General features: G+C 43.9%; 1 protein-coding gene across 6 annotated transcripts in view; it reads right to left on the bottom strand.

The window, feature by feature from the left end:
- Positions 1-2151: 2151 nt before the first annotated feature.
- Positions 2152-19016, bottom strand: part of arhgap28 (Rho GTPase activating protein 28) — a 74343-nt gene continuing 57478 nt past the window's right edge. For 5 of the 6 annotated variants that reach the window (XM_060922401.1, XM_060922402.1, XM_060922406.1 and 2 more), the window contains exons 9-15: positions 18225-18384; positions 17880-17962; positions 13129-13326; positions 12577-12711; positions 6537-6664; positions 6390-6454; positions 2152-3443 (exon numbers count right to left, since the gene is read on the bottom strand). In XM_060922401.1, the coding sequence (XP_060778384.1) occupies positions 3352-3443; positions 6390-6454; positions 6537-6664; positions 12577-12711; positions 13129-13326; positions 17880-17962; positions 18225-18384 (861 nt within the window). In that variant the 3' untranslated portion in view covers positions 2152-3351. The remainder of the gene's footprint in view (positions 3444-6389; positions 6455-6536; positions 6665-12576; positions 12712-13128; positions 13327-17879; positions 17963-18224; positions 18385-19016) is intronic. The other variant, XM_060922403.1, reaches the window with a different exon arrangement.

Below are 19016 nucleotides of genomic sequence, written 5' to 3'. Positions count from 1 at the left end.
CAAGCCGTCCTGGCCCTGATGCAGCAAAACAGGCCCAAACCATGATACTACCACCACCATGTTTCACAGATGGGATAAGGTTTTTATCTCATTGTACAGTACATGTGTATAGTGACAATAAAGGCATTCTATTCTAGGTTCTTATGCTGGAATGCAGTGTTTTCCTTTCTCCAAACATAACACTTCTCATTTAAACCAAAAAAGTTCTATTTTGGTCTCATCCATCCACAAAACATTTTTCCAATAGTCTTCTGGCTTGTCCATGTGATCTTTAGTAAACTGCAGATGAGCAGCAATGTTCTTTTTGGAGAGCAGTGGCTTTCTCCTTGCAACCCTGCCATGCACACCATTGTTGTTCAGTGTTCTCCTGATGGTGGACTCATGAACATTAACATTAGCCAATGTGAGAGAGGCCTTCAGTTGCTTAGAAGTTACCCTGGGGTCCTTTGTGACCTCACCAACTATTACACGCCTGGCTCTTGGAATGATCTTTGTTGGTTGACCACTTCTGGGGAGGGTAACAATGGTCTTGAATTTCCTCCATTTGTACACAATCTGTCTGACTGTGGATTGGTGGAGTCCAAACTCTTTAGAGATGGTTTTGTAACCTTTTCCAGCCTGATGAGCATCAACAACGCTTTTTCTGAGGTCCTCAGAAATCTCCTTTGTTTGTGCCATGATACACTTCCACAAACATGTGTTGTGAAGATCAGACTTTGACAGATCCCTGTTCTTTAAATAAAACAGGGTGCCCACTCACACCTGATTGTCGTCCCATTGATTGAAAACACCTGACTCTAATTTCACCTTCAAATTAACTGCTAATCCTAGAGGTTCACATACTTTTGCCACTCAGATATGTAATATTGGATCATTTTCCTCAATAAACAAATGACCGAGTATAATATTTTTGTCTTATTTGTTTAACTGGGTTCTCTTTATCTACTTTTAGGACTTGAGTGAAAATCTGATGATGTTTTAGGTCATATTTATGCAGAAATACAGAGAATTCTAAAGGGGTCACAAACTTTCAAGCACCAGTGTAGCTATCAACTCATGTACGACTCCAGTTCGTGGAATAACTTAATTAGCTGCTATAATGTAGGTGATAAGAACTAACTTGTTTTGTGGACATATTCTACCTAATAATAGATTTTTTTTTAATCCTGACCTGTTCTTTAATTAACCCCGCCGACAGTAGTCGGAGGGGTTATTATTTTCACCTGCGTCAGTCTGTGTGTGTGTGTGTATCTGTCTGTCTGTCTGTGTCTGCAAGATATCTCAAGAACCAGTGGATCGATTTGGACCAAATTTTGTACGTGTTGCTAATCACCCAGGAAGGAAACCATTAAATTTTGGAGGTCAAGGTCATGGCAGAACTTCGAAATTTTCACCCAATGTATTTTAATAGGGAAAAGGTGGGGTTTGCACTCGTTAGAGTGTCCCTGTCTAGTTAATTTATAAAATGTAACTGTTGGCAAATTGCTGTGATATAACGGAGTGGAAAACTTCAGGATGTGATGTTATTTCACTTCAGGTTGGAAACAGGATGCAAGCAGGAGATTTCTTCAGAGGAAAGAATTTGGGGTTTGTGTATTAATAAGTAAACACTTGATTTTGCTTGCCTTTAGTAGAGCACGCCTCATTTAGTGCCTGATTGTGCAGCACGAGCATAAAACATTTAGGAAAGCCAAGTAACCAGGACTGCTTCAAAAAAAAAAAAAAAAACAGCTTTTATAGGACATTTAATGCCCATGGCGAAGCCATGGCCTAATAGTTAGAGAAGCAGCTTTGGGACCAAAAGGTTGCTGGTTCGATTCCATGGACCAGCAGGAATGGCTCATGTGCCCTTGAGCAAGGCACCTAACCCCCAACTGCTCCCCGGGCTGCTCTGGGTGTGTTGTATGTCGCTCTGGATAAGAGCGTCTGCTAAACGCCGGTCATGTAATGTAACGTCTCATCCTTAAGACCATATTGTTAAGCTGCAATAGAATAGTCAAAAAGTTTATGGGCGCAATCAACAACTGCCCTTAGACTGCCACTATGAGTGAGCTTCCAGATTTTGTTCTTTTATCAGTACAGGTGACATTCTCATCAGTGGCGTACTCAGTGATACTGACAGAGCACATGACAAAAAACACAAGTCAGATACAAGTTGGCATTGTCAAATCATGTTAATACAAAAACAAAAAATATATAACAGTCGAGTACATTGTGGTTTACCCAAAAAAAAAAAAAAGGCCTTGTACAAAAAGAGAACTAATTACTACAGTAACGATGAGCTCATCTTTACTTACAATACTTAGTGTTAAGAGTAACTGTGGTCATCGTGTTGGCAATGACCAGGGGCGAGATTTCCAGCTGGCCTACTGGATGCAGACTGAGCAGAACTTGGGACCGAACTCTAAGCAGGCATTGGGATTGGGTTAAAGTGGAAACGCAGCCCAGGGCAGAATGTAAAACCAGTCCTTAGCTTGTTCTGGCAATGCTCTGCTCCAGCACAGAAACCCAGCTCTCCACAACCAGCCTGTTTGACCACATTATTACTTTCAACTTCAGTTTAGTTGCCGAACAGTGGAGAGTCTCATTTGCATTGTAAATTCACAATCCACAGGTTACTGTGCTACAAGTTTTCATAGCATTAGTGTTTAAAACAGGCAACCTGCAGTCACTACAGCCTGCTAGGGTTTCATGCAGCACAGCTACTGAATCCATATTGCGAATTGGCATTTTAAAGTTCACTTGGTACAATAACAACAACTATATGATCAGTATGCAAATTGTACCTAATCATAAAGTTCAGATGGCTTAATCGCGAGCATGCAGTCAGTGTATGCAAGTAATACAAAACCAGCTACGGTTTACTTGGTAAAATCTCAAGATACCTGGATAAATTAGTGGTATAAATATATGTACATGCTTTTTTTTTAACACATGAGGCCTTGTAGGCATTGGGAAAACATGCTTCAACAGTGGTCTTAAATCAGTAAGATAAGAGCCCACCATGTTTCTGGCATCAAACAATCTCAATGGCCAGCATTGCATTGTTCATCCTGTGTGACGCAAGCCGTGGAGAAAAAACAAACAAACAAAGCCCTCTTTCTGGAGAGCACCTTCCTCAAATCCAGCTTTCCACATGAAGGATAAATCAAAATCCTTCTAAAATGTCTGAAAAGGGGGCAAATGAGGTCGTCTCGACTCCATTGTTGAAAACTTGTGCGTTTGTACGCGTTTTGGAAAGAGGGGCAGCTTCTTTAATCTCCTGTTTTCATGACCCATATCCTGAAATGAGTACTAAGGAGACCCAGCTGTAGTGTCCTCGGTTGATCTCGTGCTGTAGAATAAATATGCTCAGGTTGTTCTGGATTTCAGGACCCATTCACAGTGAGGATTCACACGGTACACCTCCAGAAGGTGAGTATCCGGATCAAGGCAGCGTTCCCCTGGAAAGAAAGACATTCCTTATTTAGGGAGAAAACTCTGAGACAATTGTATCATCAGAACAAGTTCGTATAGAAAAATTTTCAGAAGATTTCAGAACAAATGGGAAGTATACATGTCCGATTACGTAAAACAAAACCTTTGTGTCTTTTTTTTTCTTCTTCTCTGCTAGTGTACACTAAAGCTACGTTCACATTACCAGGCTGAAGTGACTCAAATCTGATTTTTTTTGCCTTCATGTGACACAGAACTGATATTTTCAGGGCTGCATGGACACAGAAATCCAATCTTTTCAAATCAGATTTGAGTCACTTTCATACGTGGTCCGAAACTGGATACATCTCATTCTTGACCGCATGAATGAGAACGGTCAGATCGGAATTCACATGGCTCACCTATACGCATGCACTGAGCGCTGCCTTCATCACCCAGCAGCGGCAGTGCAGCAAAACAACAATGGAGGAGAGATAGGATCGCTTCAAAAGCGAGCTGTCTGACTTTTTTTCTTTTTCCTTCTTGACCTGATCATGTACAGCTGATGAACTGTTCTTTTGCCGTCCTCCAGAGCAGAACGTGACGCATACATTAGCTACTAGCGTGTTCATTTAATCAGTTTTACTACCATGAGTCATCTCACAAATATGTTTTTTTTTTTTTTTTAATTGTCGGTGACTCGTGCAAAAATCTATCGGTTAGCTTCGGAGGATGGACGTGTTCACATTACAGTTCGATACAGGTCACTTAAAGTGCATATTCTGGACCAATTTCATTTTTTTTTTTTATATGAAAGAATGTCCCTTTACACACTCATCCAGAAGGGTAATTTTGCACAAGGCCATCTGTCTACAGCAGAAAAAATAAAATAACTAAACACGTCTGGAAAAATCCCGAGGGAGTCTGGAGCCAGATTCGTGACGTCACCTGCGGAAGCGCCAGCAGGCTGCGCGAGCTTTGCACGGTTTCAGTGCACAGCCTGTGTAGACCAAGCGCTCCCATTTCTCTCTCATTGTCCGGTCTTTTGGGAAACAATGAGTACTAATCCCATCAAGATTGGTGTTGCTACACCCTCCTACGATACATCTGTTAACCATTTTAATAATTACGCAATAACATTGAAGAAATTTGCAGAAAACCACCAGGTCGTTTTCTCATAAACAAACCAGCGCTGACGTAGGATTCAGAGGGAGGCGTCCCGCACGCGACGCCACGAAAATCAATGTTTGCCGGGAAATCCAAATGCCAAGTTTTTTCAGAGGCGAACCAATTCGCCTCAAATGGCTTGATTTCAGCTGAATTTTTCTGGTATTGCGCAAGGTCAAAAAATTGCACAAAATGCAGAATGTTACAGATATTTGACCAAAGTTTAATATAAAATAGGAGAATTACATTGATCTTGCTCCTGAATTTACCCGTGATATGCACTTTAAAATTATGAATGTAAACTTTCACAACAGGCAAATCCTATCAAGTCTGAGCAAAAAAATCGAATTTGAACAATGAGGCTTGTAATGTGAATGTAGCTTAAGAGCAGCGAACACTTTTGCTCATCAGGAAGCAAAATCGCGCAGATCCGATTTTTTTTTTTTAGGGGGGGCGTTGGAGTGTCTGATTATAATTTCAAAGTAAATTCTGTATTAAAATTACTAAATAAGCAAATGCTGTTACAGTCCATGAAACATAGGAAGTATAAGTATGAGAAGAAAACAGTAAATCAGAAAGCTGCACACGTTTGCGCAGCTTTCGCGCAAACGTGTGCAGCTTTCTGATTTACTGTTTTCTTCTCATACTTATACTTCCTATGTTTCATGGACTGTAACGGCATTTGCTTATATACAGAATTTACTTTGATGAAATTATAAATCGGACACTCCAACGGGCCCCCCCCAAAAAAAATCGGATCTGCGCGATTCAGCTGTGAAAAAGGCGGCATCCGCCAAAAGGCGCGCCGTTTGCATCCCTGAAATAATAATTTTTTTAAAAAAGTACTAAAAACTGAACTGTTAAATGAACCATGATCATTATGTAAGGAATTAAAAAAAAAAAAAAAAACACTACAGGCATACTGTTCGAGGAAAATAATCAACATTAAGGTGATGTGATGGAGTTAATACCTCAAAGTTGATTTTCCTGCAACAGCATGTCCGGACGTGCTTTATTCCTCTTACACCACAGCAATTTGCTAACAATTAATTTTCTTTTACTAATTCAGAAACAAGAGGTCGCATTTTTATAATATACATAAAAATTACTTGTTGAAAGTTTAATAAAGCAATCAGGCGTGAGAGACTGTGCATTATAGTGATGTTATGAGGAGCAATGAAAGCTGTAATTAAATTATTGAAAGAGCTCAAGTGGCTTATGGGGACACTAACGATAAAATCCTGCGTTCAATAAAAATAATTTGCAATAAACAGTTCTTTCATCACACAATGCATTCCGTTAACAGTAAGCTTTTTTTTGTTAATCAATATATTTAATTAAAATCACGATAAAATAGTGTGTTTAATAAAATAATTAACTTTTTTATGAATAATACTTGCAGTAAGCAATTCTTCCACATTAATGTTCAGGAACAAATTAAACTAATCGTGTAATGATTGGGTTCCTTTGCAAAGTAGTTACTGTGATGTGGTCACAGGCGAGCGTACTTCGTGGAATTAATAACGGCTTCAATCAGCTCAGCCAATCAGATTTTAGAATCAAAACCATCTGTTTTATAATTTTTTTTTTATATTTGTCTTTTTTCAAAAGTTCATTTACACCGACACCCATTTCGCTATTTTCATGCATCTTAAAAAAAATCTAAGCATTTAGTTGTGTAAAAGTTCTAAGTTTGTGATGATTACAATCCACGTTTGACCAGTCCTGTATGTGTGTACTCAGAAACTGATGATAAATTGATGCCAACAAATGAAAGAGGGTTTTTTTTTCTTCCGTTATCGTCTTACCTATATTCCCTCCAACCTCAAACAAAAAATGCCGCTGTCTTCTGCTGCTGTTTCGAGACGCTTGCCTAAAAAGGAGAAAGTAAGAATTAGACATCTGCTCAGCTGCGTTCCTCCGTGTATAGAAATAAAGAGATGTTGCTCACGCACCCATTCTCGAAATCAAATCGTGCCATCACGTCCTGAGCCTTCGTCTTACTGTCCAGCTGGATTGCCATAGAGATCTTGGCATGTAGTGGTGCCTGCACCCTGATGACCCCTTCACGAAGGTCAGTGACCTGAAATCAGAGGGCTAGAATCAAACAAAACCCAAAAATAAACTCCTGTCTACTAACAGATAATATTTATACAAGACATGTTTGAGTGTTCACTTGTTCATATTTGTACCTGTATACTGTGTACACATTTTATTTTAAAAGAAAAACAAACAAATGTCCCTGGGCGCTGACATCTTACTCTCTCCGAGGTTCAAGTATTGCGCCTGGAGTACAAATTACGTGAGAAAATCTGAGATTGTGATGTCATACACCAAATGACCAGGGCTTTACATTAGCACCAATTCGGCTTTGGCGGGTAATAACTTTAGTCTCACTAGCCACTTTGGCGGGTGGTTTATTCTGTGGTATGACAATAATATATTTTAATTGTAGTTTTCTCTGAAGGCATCTGATATAATAAACGCATTGCAATGTAATCATTACGTGCCTACAACTCCCATGAGCACCTGCATAAACATTCTGACACAACATGTTAGAATTGTTTAGAACGTTCGTTAACGTCTCGTCTCGTCTTCATCCGCTTTATCCGGGGCCGGGTCGCGGAGGCAGCAGTCTGAGCATGGAAGCCCAAACTTCCCTTTCCCCAGACACCTCGGCCAGCTCCTCGGGAAGAACAGCGAGGCGTTCCCAGGCCAGCCGAGAGACATAGTCCCTCCAGCGTGTCCTGGGTCTTCCCCGGGGCCTCCTCCCGGGGGCACATGCCTGGAACACCTCCCCAGGGAGGCGTCCAGGAGGCATCCGAAAGAGATGCCTGAACCACCTCAGCCGATTCCTCTCGATGTGGAGGAGCAGCGGCTCTACTCTGAGCTCCTCCCGGGTGACTGTGCTTCTCACCCCATCTCTAAGGGAGCGCCCAGCCACCCTGCGAAGGAAACTCATTTCGGCCACTTGTATACGTGATCTTGTTCTTTCGGTCATTACCCAAAGCTCATGACCATAGGTGAGAGTCGGAACAGATCGACCAGTAAATCGAGAGCTTCGCCTTTTGGCTCAGCTCCTTCTTCACCATGACGGACCGGTAAAGCGACCGCATCACTGCGGAGGCTGCACCGATCCGCCTGCCGATCTCACGCTCTATCCTTCCCTCACTCGTGAACAAGATCCCGAGATACTTAAACTCCTCCACTTGAGGCAGGACTTCTCCACCAACCTGGAGAGGGCAAGCCACCCTTTTCCGGTCGAGAACCATGGCCTCGGACTTGGAGGTGCTGATTCTCATCCCAGCCGCTTCACACTCGACTGCAAACCGCCCCAGTGCATGCTGAAGGTCCTGGCTTGAAGAAGCCAACAGGACAACATCATCCACAAAAAGCAGAGATGAAATCCTGTGGTTCCCAAACAGGATTCCTTCCGGCCCCTGGCTACGCCTAGAAATTCTGTCCATAAAAATTATGAACAGAACCGGTGACAAAGGGCAGCCCTGCCGGAGTCCAACATGCACTGGGAACAGGTTTGACTTACTGCCGGCAATGCGAACCAGACTCCTGCTCCATTCGTACAGGGACCGGACAGCCCTTAGCAAAGAGCTCCGAACCCCATACTCCCGAAGCACCCCCCACAGAATGCCACAAGGGACACGGTCGAATGCCTTCTCCAGATCCACAAAGCACATGTGGACTGGTTGGGCAAACTCCCATGAACCCTCGAGCACCCTATGAAGGGTATAGAGCTGGTCCAGTGTTCCACGACCAGGACGAAAACCGCATTGTTCCTCCTGGATCCGAGGTTCGACTATTGGCCGAATTCTCCTCTCCAGTACCCTGGAGTAAACCTTCCCGGGGAGGCTGAGAAGTGTGATTCCCCTATAATTGGAGCACACTCTCTGGTCCCCTTTCTTAAAAAGAGGGACCACCACCCCAGTCTGCCACTCCAGAGGCACTGTCCCCGACCGCCACGCGATGCTGCAGAGGTGTGTCAGCCAAGACAGTCCCACAACATCCAGAGACTTGAGATACTCAGGGCGGATCTCATCCACTCCCAGTGCCCTGCCACCGAGGAGCTTGAAAACCACCTCAGTGACTTCGGCTTGGGTAATGGACGGGTCCACCTCTGAGTCATCAGCCTCCGCTTCCTCAATGGAAGACGTGACGGTGTATTCCTTCGAAGTATTCCTTCCACCGCCCGACAATGTCCCCAGTCGAGGTCAACAGCTCCCCACCCGCACTGTAAACAGTGTTGGCAGAGTACTGCTTCCCCCTCCTGAGGCGCCGGACGGTTTGCCAGAATTTCTTTGAGGCCGACCGATAGTCCTCCTCCATGGCCTCACCGAACTCCTCCCAGTTCCGAGTTTTTGCCTCCACAACTGCCCGAGCTGCGGCACGCCTGGCCTGCCGATACCCGTCAGCTACCTCCAGAGTCCCGGAGGCCAACATGGCCCGACAGGACTCCTTCTTCAGCTTGACGGCGTCCCTTACTTCCGGTGTCCACCACCGGGTTCAGGGATTCCCGCCACGACTGGCACCGAAGACCTTACGGCCACAGCTCCGAACAGCTGCATCTACAATGGAGGTAGAGAACATGGTCCACTCAGACTCCATGTCCCCCGCCTCCCTCAGAAGCTGGGAGAAGCTCTCCCGGAGGTGGGAGTTAAAAGACCTCCCCGACAAAGTGCTTGGCCAGACATTCCCAACAGACCCTCACCATACATTTGGGCCTGCCAGGTCTGTCCGGCTTCCTCCTCCGCCAGCGGATCCAACTCACCACCAGGTGGTGATCAGTTGACAGCTCAGCCCCTCTCTTCACCAGACTGTCCAAGACATAGGGCCGGAGATCTGATGAAACGACAACAAAGTCGATCATCGACCTCCGACCTAAGGTGTCCTGGTGTCACGTGCACTTATGGACACCCCTATGCTCGAACATAGTGTTCGTTATGGACAAACCGTGACTAGCACAGAAGTCCAATAACAAAACACCACTCGGGTTCAGATCGGGGAGGCCGTTCCTCCCAATCACACTCCTCCAGGTGTCACTGTCGTCGCCCAGGTGAGCGTTGAAGTCCCCCAGTAGAACAATGGAGTCCCCAGTCTGAGCACCTCTCAGTACCTCTCCCAGGGACTCCAAGAAGGCCGGATACTCTATACTGCTATTCGGCCCGTAGGCACAAACAACAACAAGAGCCCTCTCCCCGACCCGAAGTCACAGAGAGGCGACCCTCTCGTTCACTGGGGTAAACTCCAACACATGGCGGCTGAGCTGGGGAGCTATAAGCAAGCCCACACCAGCCCGCCGCCGCTCACCATGGGCGACTCCAGAGAAGTGGAGAGTCCAGCCCCTCTCAAGGAGCTGGGTTCTGGAGCCCAAGCTGTGCATGGAGGTGAGCCCGGCTATCTCTAGCCAGTACCTCTCAACCTCCTGCACAAGCTCAGGCTCTTTCCCCCCCAACGAAGTGACATTCCATGTCCCAACAGCTAGCCGCTGTGTTCGGGGATCAGGTCGTTGAGGCCCCTGCCTTTGACTGCTGCCTAATCCACACTGCACCAGCCCCCTACAGCTACCTCTGTGGGTGGTGAACCCACAGGAGGTCGGGCCCACGTCACCGCTTCGGGCTGAGCCCAGCCGGGCCCCGTGGGCAAAGGCCCGGCCACCAAGCGCTCGCATATGAGCCCCAACCCCGGGCCTGGCTCCAGGGTGGGGCCCCGGCTGCGCCATACCGGGCGACATCACGGTCCTTGATTTTATTTTATCCATAAGGGTTTTGGTGAACTGCTCTTGGTCTGGCCTGTCACCTAGGACCTGTCTGCCTTGGGAGACCCTAACAGGGGCAAAATGCCCCCGGCAACATAGCTCCTAGGATCATTCAAGCACACAAATCCCTCCACCACAATAAGGTGGCAGTTCTAGGAGGGGCGTTCGTTAACGTCTCAGATAAAATCAAATGATATGATAACTTGCGGTTAATGAACAAAGCAACAAAGTTGCTGACGACTGACAAGCACACTATGTGGTGGCATATAGCTGGAATTTCAAACCCTGCTGCTCAGGAAAAAGGGGCACAGATGATGAACAAGACGCTAATAGGAAGATAAGACAGTTCAATGACAAATGGAAGTTCGGGCGAGATTGGCTAGTTCATAGCAAAACCGAAAATACCATGTACTGCGAAGACTGTAGAAAGTCTGGCAAAGACAGGCACCAGTAATTTTAAACTCGAAACTATAAAGGACCATGAAAAGTCAAATGCACACATCAGTACTATAACATCAAAACAGGCGGAGACGGCTGGTTTACTACAGGACAGCACTGCTTTCAAGTTCCTGGCTGTCATGAAGTTGACTGAGCTGGAAAGGATGGAGCTGCTGTTTAGAAATGTTCACGCGATTGGAAAGAAGTTGACCCCGCCCCAGCTATCAACTTATGGCCTGCTGGAAGCCTCAGGTCACGAAGACCATTTTTCATGGACCATTCAGACTCATCTGATGATGAATGTAATGAGGACAATTAATGTCTCTCTCTCTCCACATGTTCTCACACACACACACACACACACACAATTAATAGATAATACATAATATACATAATACTTGATAATACACATAATACTTGCATATCAAAACATCAAACGTTTTTCAATGATAAATGTTTTGAATTGGACTTTTAATATTAGAATCAGTTCAGTTGTACTGAATGTTATTTTTCATATTATACGATATTTCATATCGTAAGGGGCTTGAATTTGAGTTCAATAAACAGAATACTCTGTTTATATTTTTGTCTGAATTGGTTGCATGTTTTCATATAGGGAGCTACCATAACAGCACTGAATACTTGAGTGCTACTGTAGAGATACATTATACGCTGCCATTCATAATTAAATCTAGATCTTCCGAACTTTAACATATCATGGTGAAGAAAAAACTGCGATTTCCTGGCAACAAAATTGTGGCTAGTGAAAAGGCTGAATGGCTAGTGACTCGGGAAAACCACTAGCCACAGTGGCCGGTGAGCAAAAAAGTTAATGTAAAGCCCTGCAAATGACTTACCGAGGCTGAGATCTCGTGGATACACAATCGCTTCTAAGTTGTACTAAACAACCCTGAAGAGGCCCGAGTGTCAAGCATTTGGGTGTAAAAATAAGTGCAATTTTATTTTTGCCTGACATGCTTTTGTTTGTTTTTGTTCACTGAGCAAAGCGATCTTTTTAGACGGCAAGAATCGTGTTGCTGTGTGTCAGTACTGTGTATGTGTTATCCAGCTGAGTGAGGTTTAAACTTCATAAAATTCTGATTTTGTTGCCAGTAAAAATCAGAGTTACAGAAAATTTCTGATTAGATTTTGAGAATTAGAAGCCTTTATTTGATGGCTCTGTGTAATGAAGGCAAACGGCGTACTAGCGATCCGGTTACGTCACAGGCGGATATCCGGTTTCAGTGCAAACGGCTGTGGCCAGGTGAGCCTACTTTTAACAATATCAGAACTTCTAAAATGGATAAATTAAATTTTATTTTTACTAAACACTATACATCAGGGCGGCACGGTGGTGTAGTGGTTAGCGCTGTCGCCTCACAGCAAGAAGGTCCTGGGTTCGAGCCCCGGGGCCGGCGAGGGCCTTTCTGTGCGGAGTTTGCATGTTCTCCCCGTGTCCGCGTGGGTTTCCTCCGGGTGCTCCGGTTTCCCCCACAGTCCAAAGACATGCAGGTTAGGTTAACTGGTGACTCTAAATTGACTGTAGGTGTGAGTGTGAATGGTTGTCTGTGTCTATGTGTCAGCCCTGTGATGACCTGGTGACTTGTCCAGGGTGTACCCCGCCTTTCGCCCGTAGTCAGCTGGGATAGGCTCCAGCTTGCCTGCGACCCTGTAGAAGGATAAAGCGGCTAGAGATAATGAGATGAGACTATACATCAGTTCTAGTCATCACTTTGTTAAATCACATGACTCGTGGCTGATCACACACGGACGACCCTGAAGCCCACCTCACTCCTTTCTTTTTCCCTGTCGATGTTGCGTCTCCTGAGTAATTTCCTCTTTGTCTTCTCTGAGCTGGGAATCTTCTTGCACATGGAAGCCTCGTTCATTTTCCGCACGTGAGAGATGAGAAAACAGGGCACCTGAGACAAAAGCAGACAGCTTTCTATTAAAACAGATGTGGCACGTGATTGGGAAAATCTGTCTCCCAGACTTAACACCTGAAGCCAAGATGGATTTGGAGGACCAAAACCTCATTCATTCATCTCAAATAACTAAAGAGGATTTAAGGCTCGCAATGAGGTCATGCTTTTGGCAGCTGAGCTCTATTTAAATAAACAAAACGAAAGGGACAGGTTAGACGGCTTCTTGCTGATCACTTCGCTGACATTGGCTTGAATTAATCAAGTCAGTTTATTTGTAGAGCACTTTTGAACAGACGTTGTCACAAAGCGGCTTCACAAAAAGTAAACGCACTGATCTCTGTGACAGTTTATCAGCCGCCTCGTGATGGCCAGACTTTCCTCTGATCTTAAAACTCAAACTAGTACAGGCCTTACCGTCCACAGAAGGTCCTGGTGGACGATGAGAAGCCGGACTAGGTGAGCTGCACCTGCCGCCCCCTGCATCTCCTCCTGCTTGGCTTTCTGTCCCCTAAACGTGAACAGATTCGGGGCCACAATCATGGAGACGTTCCACAGACTCATGCGGTTCTTCTCCTCATGTGCCACAACCTTCCTTAGAAACGTCAGCAAAGCCTGATCATATAACACACATACAAATAACAGGAATCAGAAATAAAGAATAAAGCACTGATCTGTCAAAGGAACTGTGATTATGTAAAGATGTGCTGTTATAGTCAAATCGTCAATGACAGGGTGATCGTTCATTATTTTCCTATAGCAGCACAAAGAATGTTTTCCTCTTAGACCACAGCAATGTACCAACAAATACAATGTTTTATTCATGAACTAGCAACACGTCACATTTTTTATTTGTTTCGTTGAACATTATGGAACGTCCACACAAGTGATTTCCTGTTATCGTTCATGATGTAGCAGCTATAAATAGCCTTTCCTTTACCTGCTAAGCAAAAAAAAAAAAAAAAAAAACCCTCAACCTGCAACTAACAACATGGCAGAACAGCCAACTATTAAGAGAATTACTACTAAGTTCCACACCTCAGGTGTTTGTGCGTTATGTTGCCTGGTAAGAGGCACATCTTTAAATAACTTCTCATTTTTATATGACAGATTATAATCATGAGACATTTCCTCGTGCTTACGCAGTTAGGTGGAGCGCTGATAGAAGCACTGACCTGGCAGACGTTCTCCAAATACCAGGGCGGCTTCAGAATAATTAGACTTCTGCTAAACAGTCTAAGCTTTTAAATAATAATTCAGATTTCTACCTCTTAAACATCTAAACCTTAAAATCAAAGCTTTTAATATTTCAGGCTGTTTTGTTTCTCTTTCAATGAACCATCCAGAAAAAAAAAAATTTAAAAAATCTCACAGCAAACCCAACTGACCAGTTTTTCAACTGGAAGCTCATTCAAATGTCTAAGAATGTAAATCCGCATCCACGTGTCCTCGTGTAATTACTCTACGCCGGCAGCCTTTACCAAGGTGACTATCGTTAAATCGGCAAAGGCAGCACACACTGCCAACCTAAACAACTTCTCTTTCGTGCTGCCCCAGGCTTATAGTCAAAGCCAAATAAAAAGAAATATCCTATTGTTTTATACCAAACCCACAGAATGGAATCAGAAATACCAGTTGGAGGTCCTAACCCAAAATACACTCACACAACTTTATTATTAGATAAGACTCCTTGGTTTGTTTGTTTTAAATTTATATCATAACCTTGTTGAATTTTCAACTCCGAACAGATTGATCAGAAGGGGGTTTTCTATAAACAGCAGCTCTGACACTAATTCAGATAACATGTTTATTTTAATGCAGTCATTCTAATACTTACTATACTAACAACACCTTTACAGGGACTTGTATATTAGCACAGGACACGATCTAAGCCTAATAATAAATGGATTTTAAAAAAGAAAGAGTTGTTATTGAACAAAGAAAGCTCTACGTTCATAGATGTGCTCAAGCTTTCTGTTAGGACAGGCATCACCAAATGGCGGACCTCGGTCCGGATCCGGACCCAGTGATGGTTCTGTCCGGACCCGTGACCAATGGTAAATTCACGAAATTAAGTAATTTTCATGGAGCATTATTTTGGACGGTCGTGGCTATTGACAGCGGGCGCTGCTACTCCAGTTAATATGACAATAGCTTCACTCAGTTGAGCCAATAAAATCGTTAGTTTACCCAGCGCGCCACAGCACAGCAACAAGCAGAGAGGAAGAGAGTTGAGTTCCGAGACAACCGACCGAGACAACATGGCTTGCTCCAAAAGGCGGCGGAAAGTAGACAAGAAAAATCGTTGTTTTAAACATGAATGGATGGAAAAATATATATTCATTCTTCCGGCGAGCAGTTCAAAACCAGTGTGCCTCATATGCTCCGAAAACGTGGCATTAATTAAAAGCATCAACGTGAAGCGCCACTACGAAACGAAGCACAGCTCTTTTGAGCAAAGTTATCCCCTGAAGTCCGAGCTGAGGGCACGCAAAATAACCCAACTGCAAGCACAGTATGACAGGTCTACCCGACTCATCACACATACATTTACAGCCCAGCAACGTGCAAACGAATGTTCCTTAAAAGTAGCGTGGATTTTGGGGCAACATAAAAAAACATTTAGTGATGGGACAGTTGTGAAGGAGTGCTTAAACGCTGTTGCTGAGACATTGATCTGCTCATTGATCTGCAAGGAAATGCTGCATTAAGAGAGCATTTTGAGACAACTGACCCTGCTACTTTCTGGTTACAGACTGTTTGAGAGTGTGTTCCCTGGTCTAACCAAAGGAGCACTGCACACCTTGACTATGTTTGGATCGACTTACAGCTGAGAGTCAGCTTTTTCCACTATGAACATTGTCAAAACCAAGTACCGTTCTAGGCTCAACAATGAACACCTACATATCTGCATGAGAATGGCACTAACTCCATTCCAACCAAGATTTAGGTGGGGTTTACATTAGACCGTATCAGCGGATCATCAGATTAACGTTTTTAAAACGATTAGTGTGCACACAGCAACACCAATACACGATTCGCGTGCACACAGCAACACCAATACACGGATACGCTCGGCTCCGCAGGCATCCTGCGCTCCAAATCACTCCGCCCTGAACAGCGAGTGCCCTCTGGAGGGTGCGCACTCCGGCCCTGCGCAGCTCACAGAGCGCGCGAGTGAAGCGCACGAGCCACGATTCGGGACTGAGCCGCTGTGTGTGTGATCCCAGTGCATATCACTTACCACTTGCAAGTGGAAGGATGGCAAGCCTAAAGACAATCATAACTACACAATGGGCAGTATTTGCATCAGTATTTGCATCAGTATTTTCATACTTTTATACTCTTTAATGAAAGGTGATACAAGGTGGAAGCCTGCGCCGTTTTTCAGCAGTCGCGTCACATGACCAACGCCAGCGAATCAGGAAGGTGGATGTCACAGTGACGTTGTCCAATGACGACGCCAGCTAGAGCTCAGCACAGCGTATCCGCGTATTCTCAATGTTTACACAGCACCGGAGCTGATACGATCTGGATTGAATACGTGGACGCTGGCGGATTCCCGTTTCCCGGCGTTTCCAGGCGGTTTAATGTAAACGGACAGTGCATCCGCGAAGAAAACGAGACACATACGGTCTAATGTAAACTTGGCCTTAAATTACTGGCAGGTCAGCCACATGCCCGTTTTTCTCATTACGAAAAGTAAAAGAAGAATTAAAAGAGAAAAGTTCAAAGAAAAATGTTCTGTTTGCATTTCCCCCCCAAAAAGCCACTTGTTTTCTGAAGATGTGGACTTTTTTTTTCTTGAAAAGTAGGCCCTCATTTTTTTTAGGCTGGGACCTCCTTATTTTAAGAACAAAGAAGAGAAAATGTGAAGTCAATGCTCTGTTTGCACTTTTTAGTTAATGTTTTCTGAGTTGACTTTTTTACTTGAAGTGTAGGCCTTCAATTCTTCAGGTTGGGACCTCTTTAATTTAAGAGTAAAAGGAGTTATTCCACTCTGTTTGCACTTTTTAATTTATTTTATTCTGAGGTTTCCGTTTTCTTTAATCTGAAATGAAGGCCTTGAATTTATTTTCCTGGGACTACTTTTATTTATGGTAAAAGAGGTAGTTGTGCACTCAGTTCATTTCCTGCATTGGAAATTAACGATAAATATTGTTGAAACCATATGAAAATGTGGACATAGGGAAAGACACAAGCTGGACTTCGGTTCGGACCTTCTACTTGGACAAAATTTAATAACTGGACCTCAGTGACTTAATTGAATACCCCTGTGTTAGGTGATAGTTTTTAGTTCATCCTGTGCCAACAGGCGAGGGGTTTATGCCATCGCTTGTCGTCCGTCCGTCGTCGTCGTCCACATTTCACAAAAATCGCTTCTTCTCTCTCAATTTGTCACAGATTTTTATTCTTTTTGGCAGGAAGGTCGGTCTGCCTGGGGTGCATATAGCTTCTACCCAATGTTGCATAACTGAATTTAATAATGAAGATATGGAGCAAGTAAGCCCTAATGAGCAGTTTCCACACTAATCGCTTCTTCTCCCTCAATTCTTCACCGATTTTGATTCTTTCTGGCATGAACGTAGCGGTACCTAGAGTGCATATAACGTCTACCCAGATTTGCTTAATTACAATTATTAAAGAAGTTATAGACTAATTAAGCCTTAATCAACAGTTCAACAAAAATCGCTGCTTCTCGGTCAATTCCTCGCCATTCTGGATTCTTTCTGGCAAATAGGTCGGTATTCCTAGGGTGTATATAGCTTCTTTTTTTTTTTTAATATAGCTTGCAACATTTATTGCGCAAGATGGCCGACTTTAGATCGTTCCTTCTGGACTAGACGGGGCCGGAGTGAGCTAAGCCGTCATTGACGGATTCGTTTCATATTTCTGGTCTCCACTTTGTAGCATTCAGTAAATATTCTCCCACAGGAAAGTGTCATCACAACAGGAGTTTCTTGTGTTTTTTTTCCTCTAACACAAAAAGCTGCTTCTTTTCTTTTATTATCTTCCATTTCATGGACGTTCGACATTGAATATAATAGTCAGTGGTTCAACATCACAACATGATGTTCATTAATGAATAAAAATTGCAACATGGTGAAACATGCTGGAATTGGAAAGGCATCAGGCAACAGTGTTTCTAAAGCAGGCGAGCTTCTTACCTTCAGAGTGTCTCTGTTCGCCTCGGGCAGAAGCAGGATGAGGAGGTGCAGAGCCTGCAGCTGGTGTGTATGTGATGCGATATCTGACACACCCGAAACAGAATTGTTAATCTCATCATACTCAGCGATACAGGAAGCTATGTTATCTGCTTGCCATCAGTGACTGCGAGCGACATTTCTGTGGCTACAAAAATATTTGTAGAGATGTAAATCGTGCATAATAAGTCTTTGTAATTCTTGGTGCAACTAGTCGCACAGTTTAATTATTTTCATCGGAACTTTTGGATTTCCAGTGAAGACATGTAAGACAGTGTGTGTGTGTGTGTGTTTTATACAGGGGCTTACTTTGTGCGGCGGTGAAGGCAGGCAAATGCTGCAGTGTGAGCAGAGGGTACGGCAGCTCTCTGATGAACATCTTCAGCAGACCGGCTGCATCGTTTTGCCTCACCTGCTCCCAGTCAAAGCTGTCGTCATAAAACTTCGCCTCCAACTCCTGACGCAAGTGCTGTGGATTTCCACAAGGAAATGTTAGCTAATGGCATTTTAAGTCTTTTTTTGAAAGCTTCTATCATGCATCAAAACCTCTTAAAAATTCTTAAAGGAAAAGTCAACCCTGAAACATGATACGTTTTAATTGAAATATTTGGGGAATATTTGAACCACATTAATTGCCTTTAGTCGTACTAATCATGGCAATGGGCGGGTGATTTAAACTTTGGCAGCAAGTATGTTATCATTCTTTACGATTTCTTATTTCTAGCGCTGTTACAATGGTGTTTACAAGAAGCTCAATGTCAGATGAATGAAAAATCCAATGTTGAAGCACTGTAAGCAACATACTGGGTCAGATTTCAAAAATGCAAATGCTGCTATACTGTACGATCCTGAGTTAGAGATGACTCGATCTAGGAGACGAGAAGCACGGTGGTGTTTATGGTGGTATTAGGATGAAAGGAACCGGTTCAGTTTGCGCAGAGTGTACAGATGAAGAGGTGAGAGAGCTGGACAGACTTAAAGGACTAAAACACTGCTGCATTGTTCACTTTTGCTAGAGATGAAGCAAGAGCCAAATCTCACTGGCGCCACTTTCAGCAGGTAACGGGTAATGTACAAATCCATTAACCAAAGTGAAAATAG

The sequence above is a fragment of the Neoarius graeffei genome, chromosome 5, assembly GCF_027579695.1.
Source record: "Neoarius graeffei isolate fNeoGra1 chromosome 5, fNeoGra1.pri, whole genome shotgun sequence".
Taxonomy (NCBI): Eukaryota; Metazoa; Chordata; class Actinopteri; order Siluriformes; family Ariidae; genus Neoarius; species Neoarius graeffei.
Note: the sequence above shows the minus strand (reverse complement) of the source record. Positions and strands in the feature narration are given on the sequence as shown.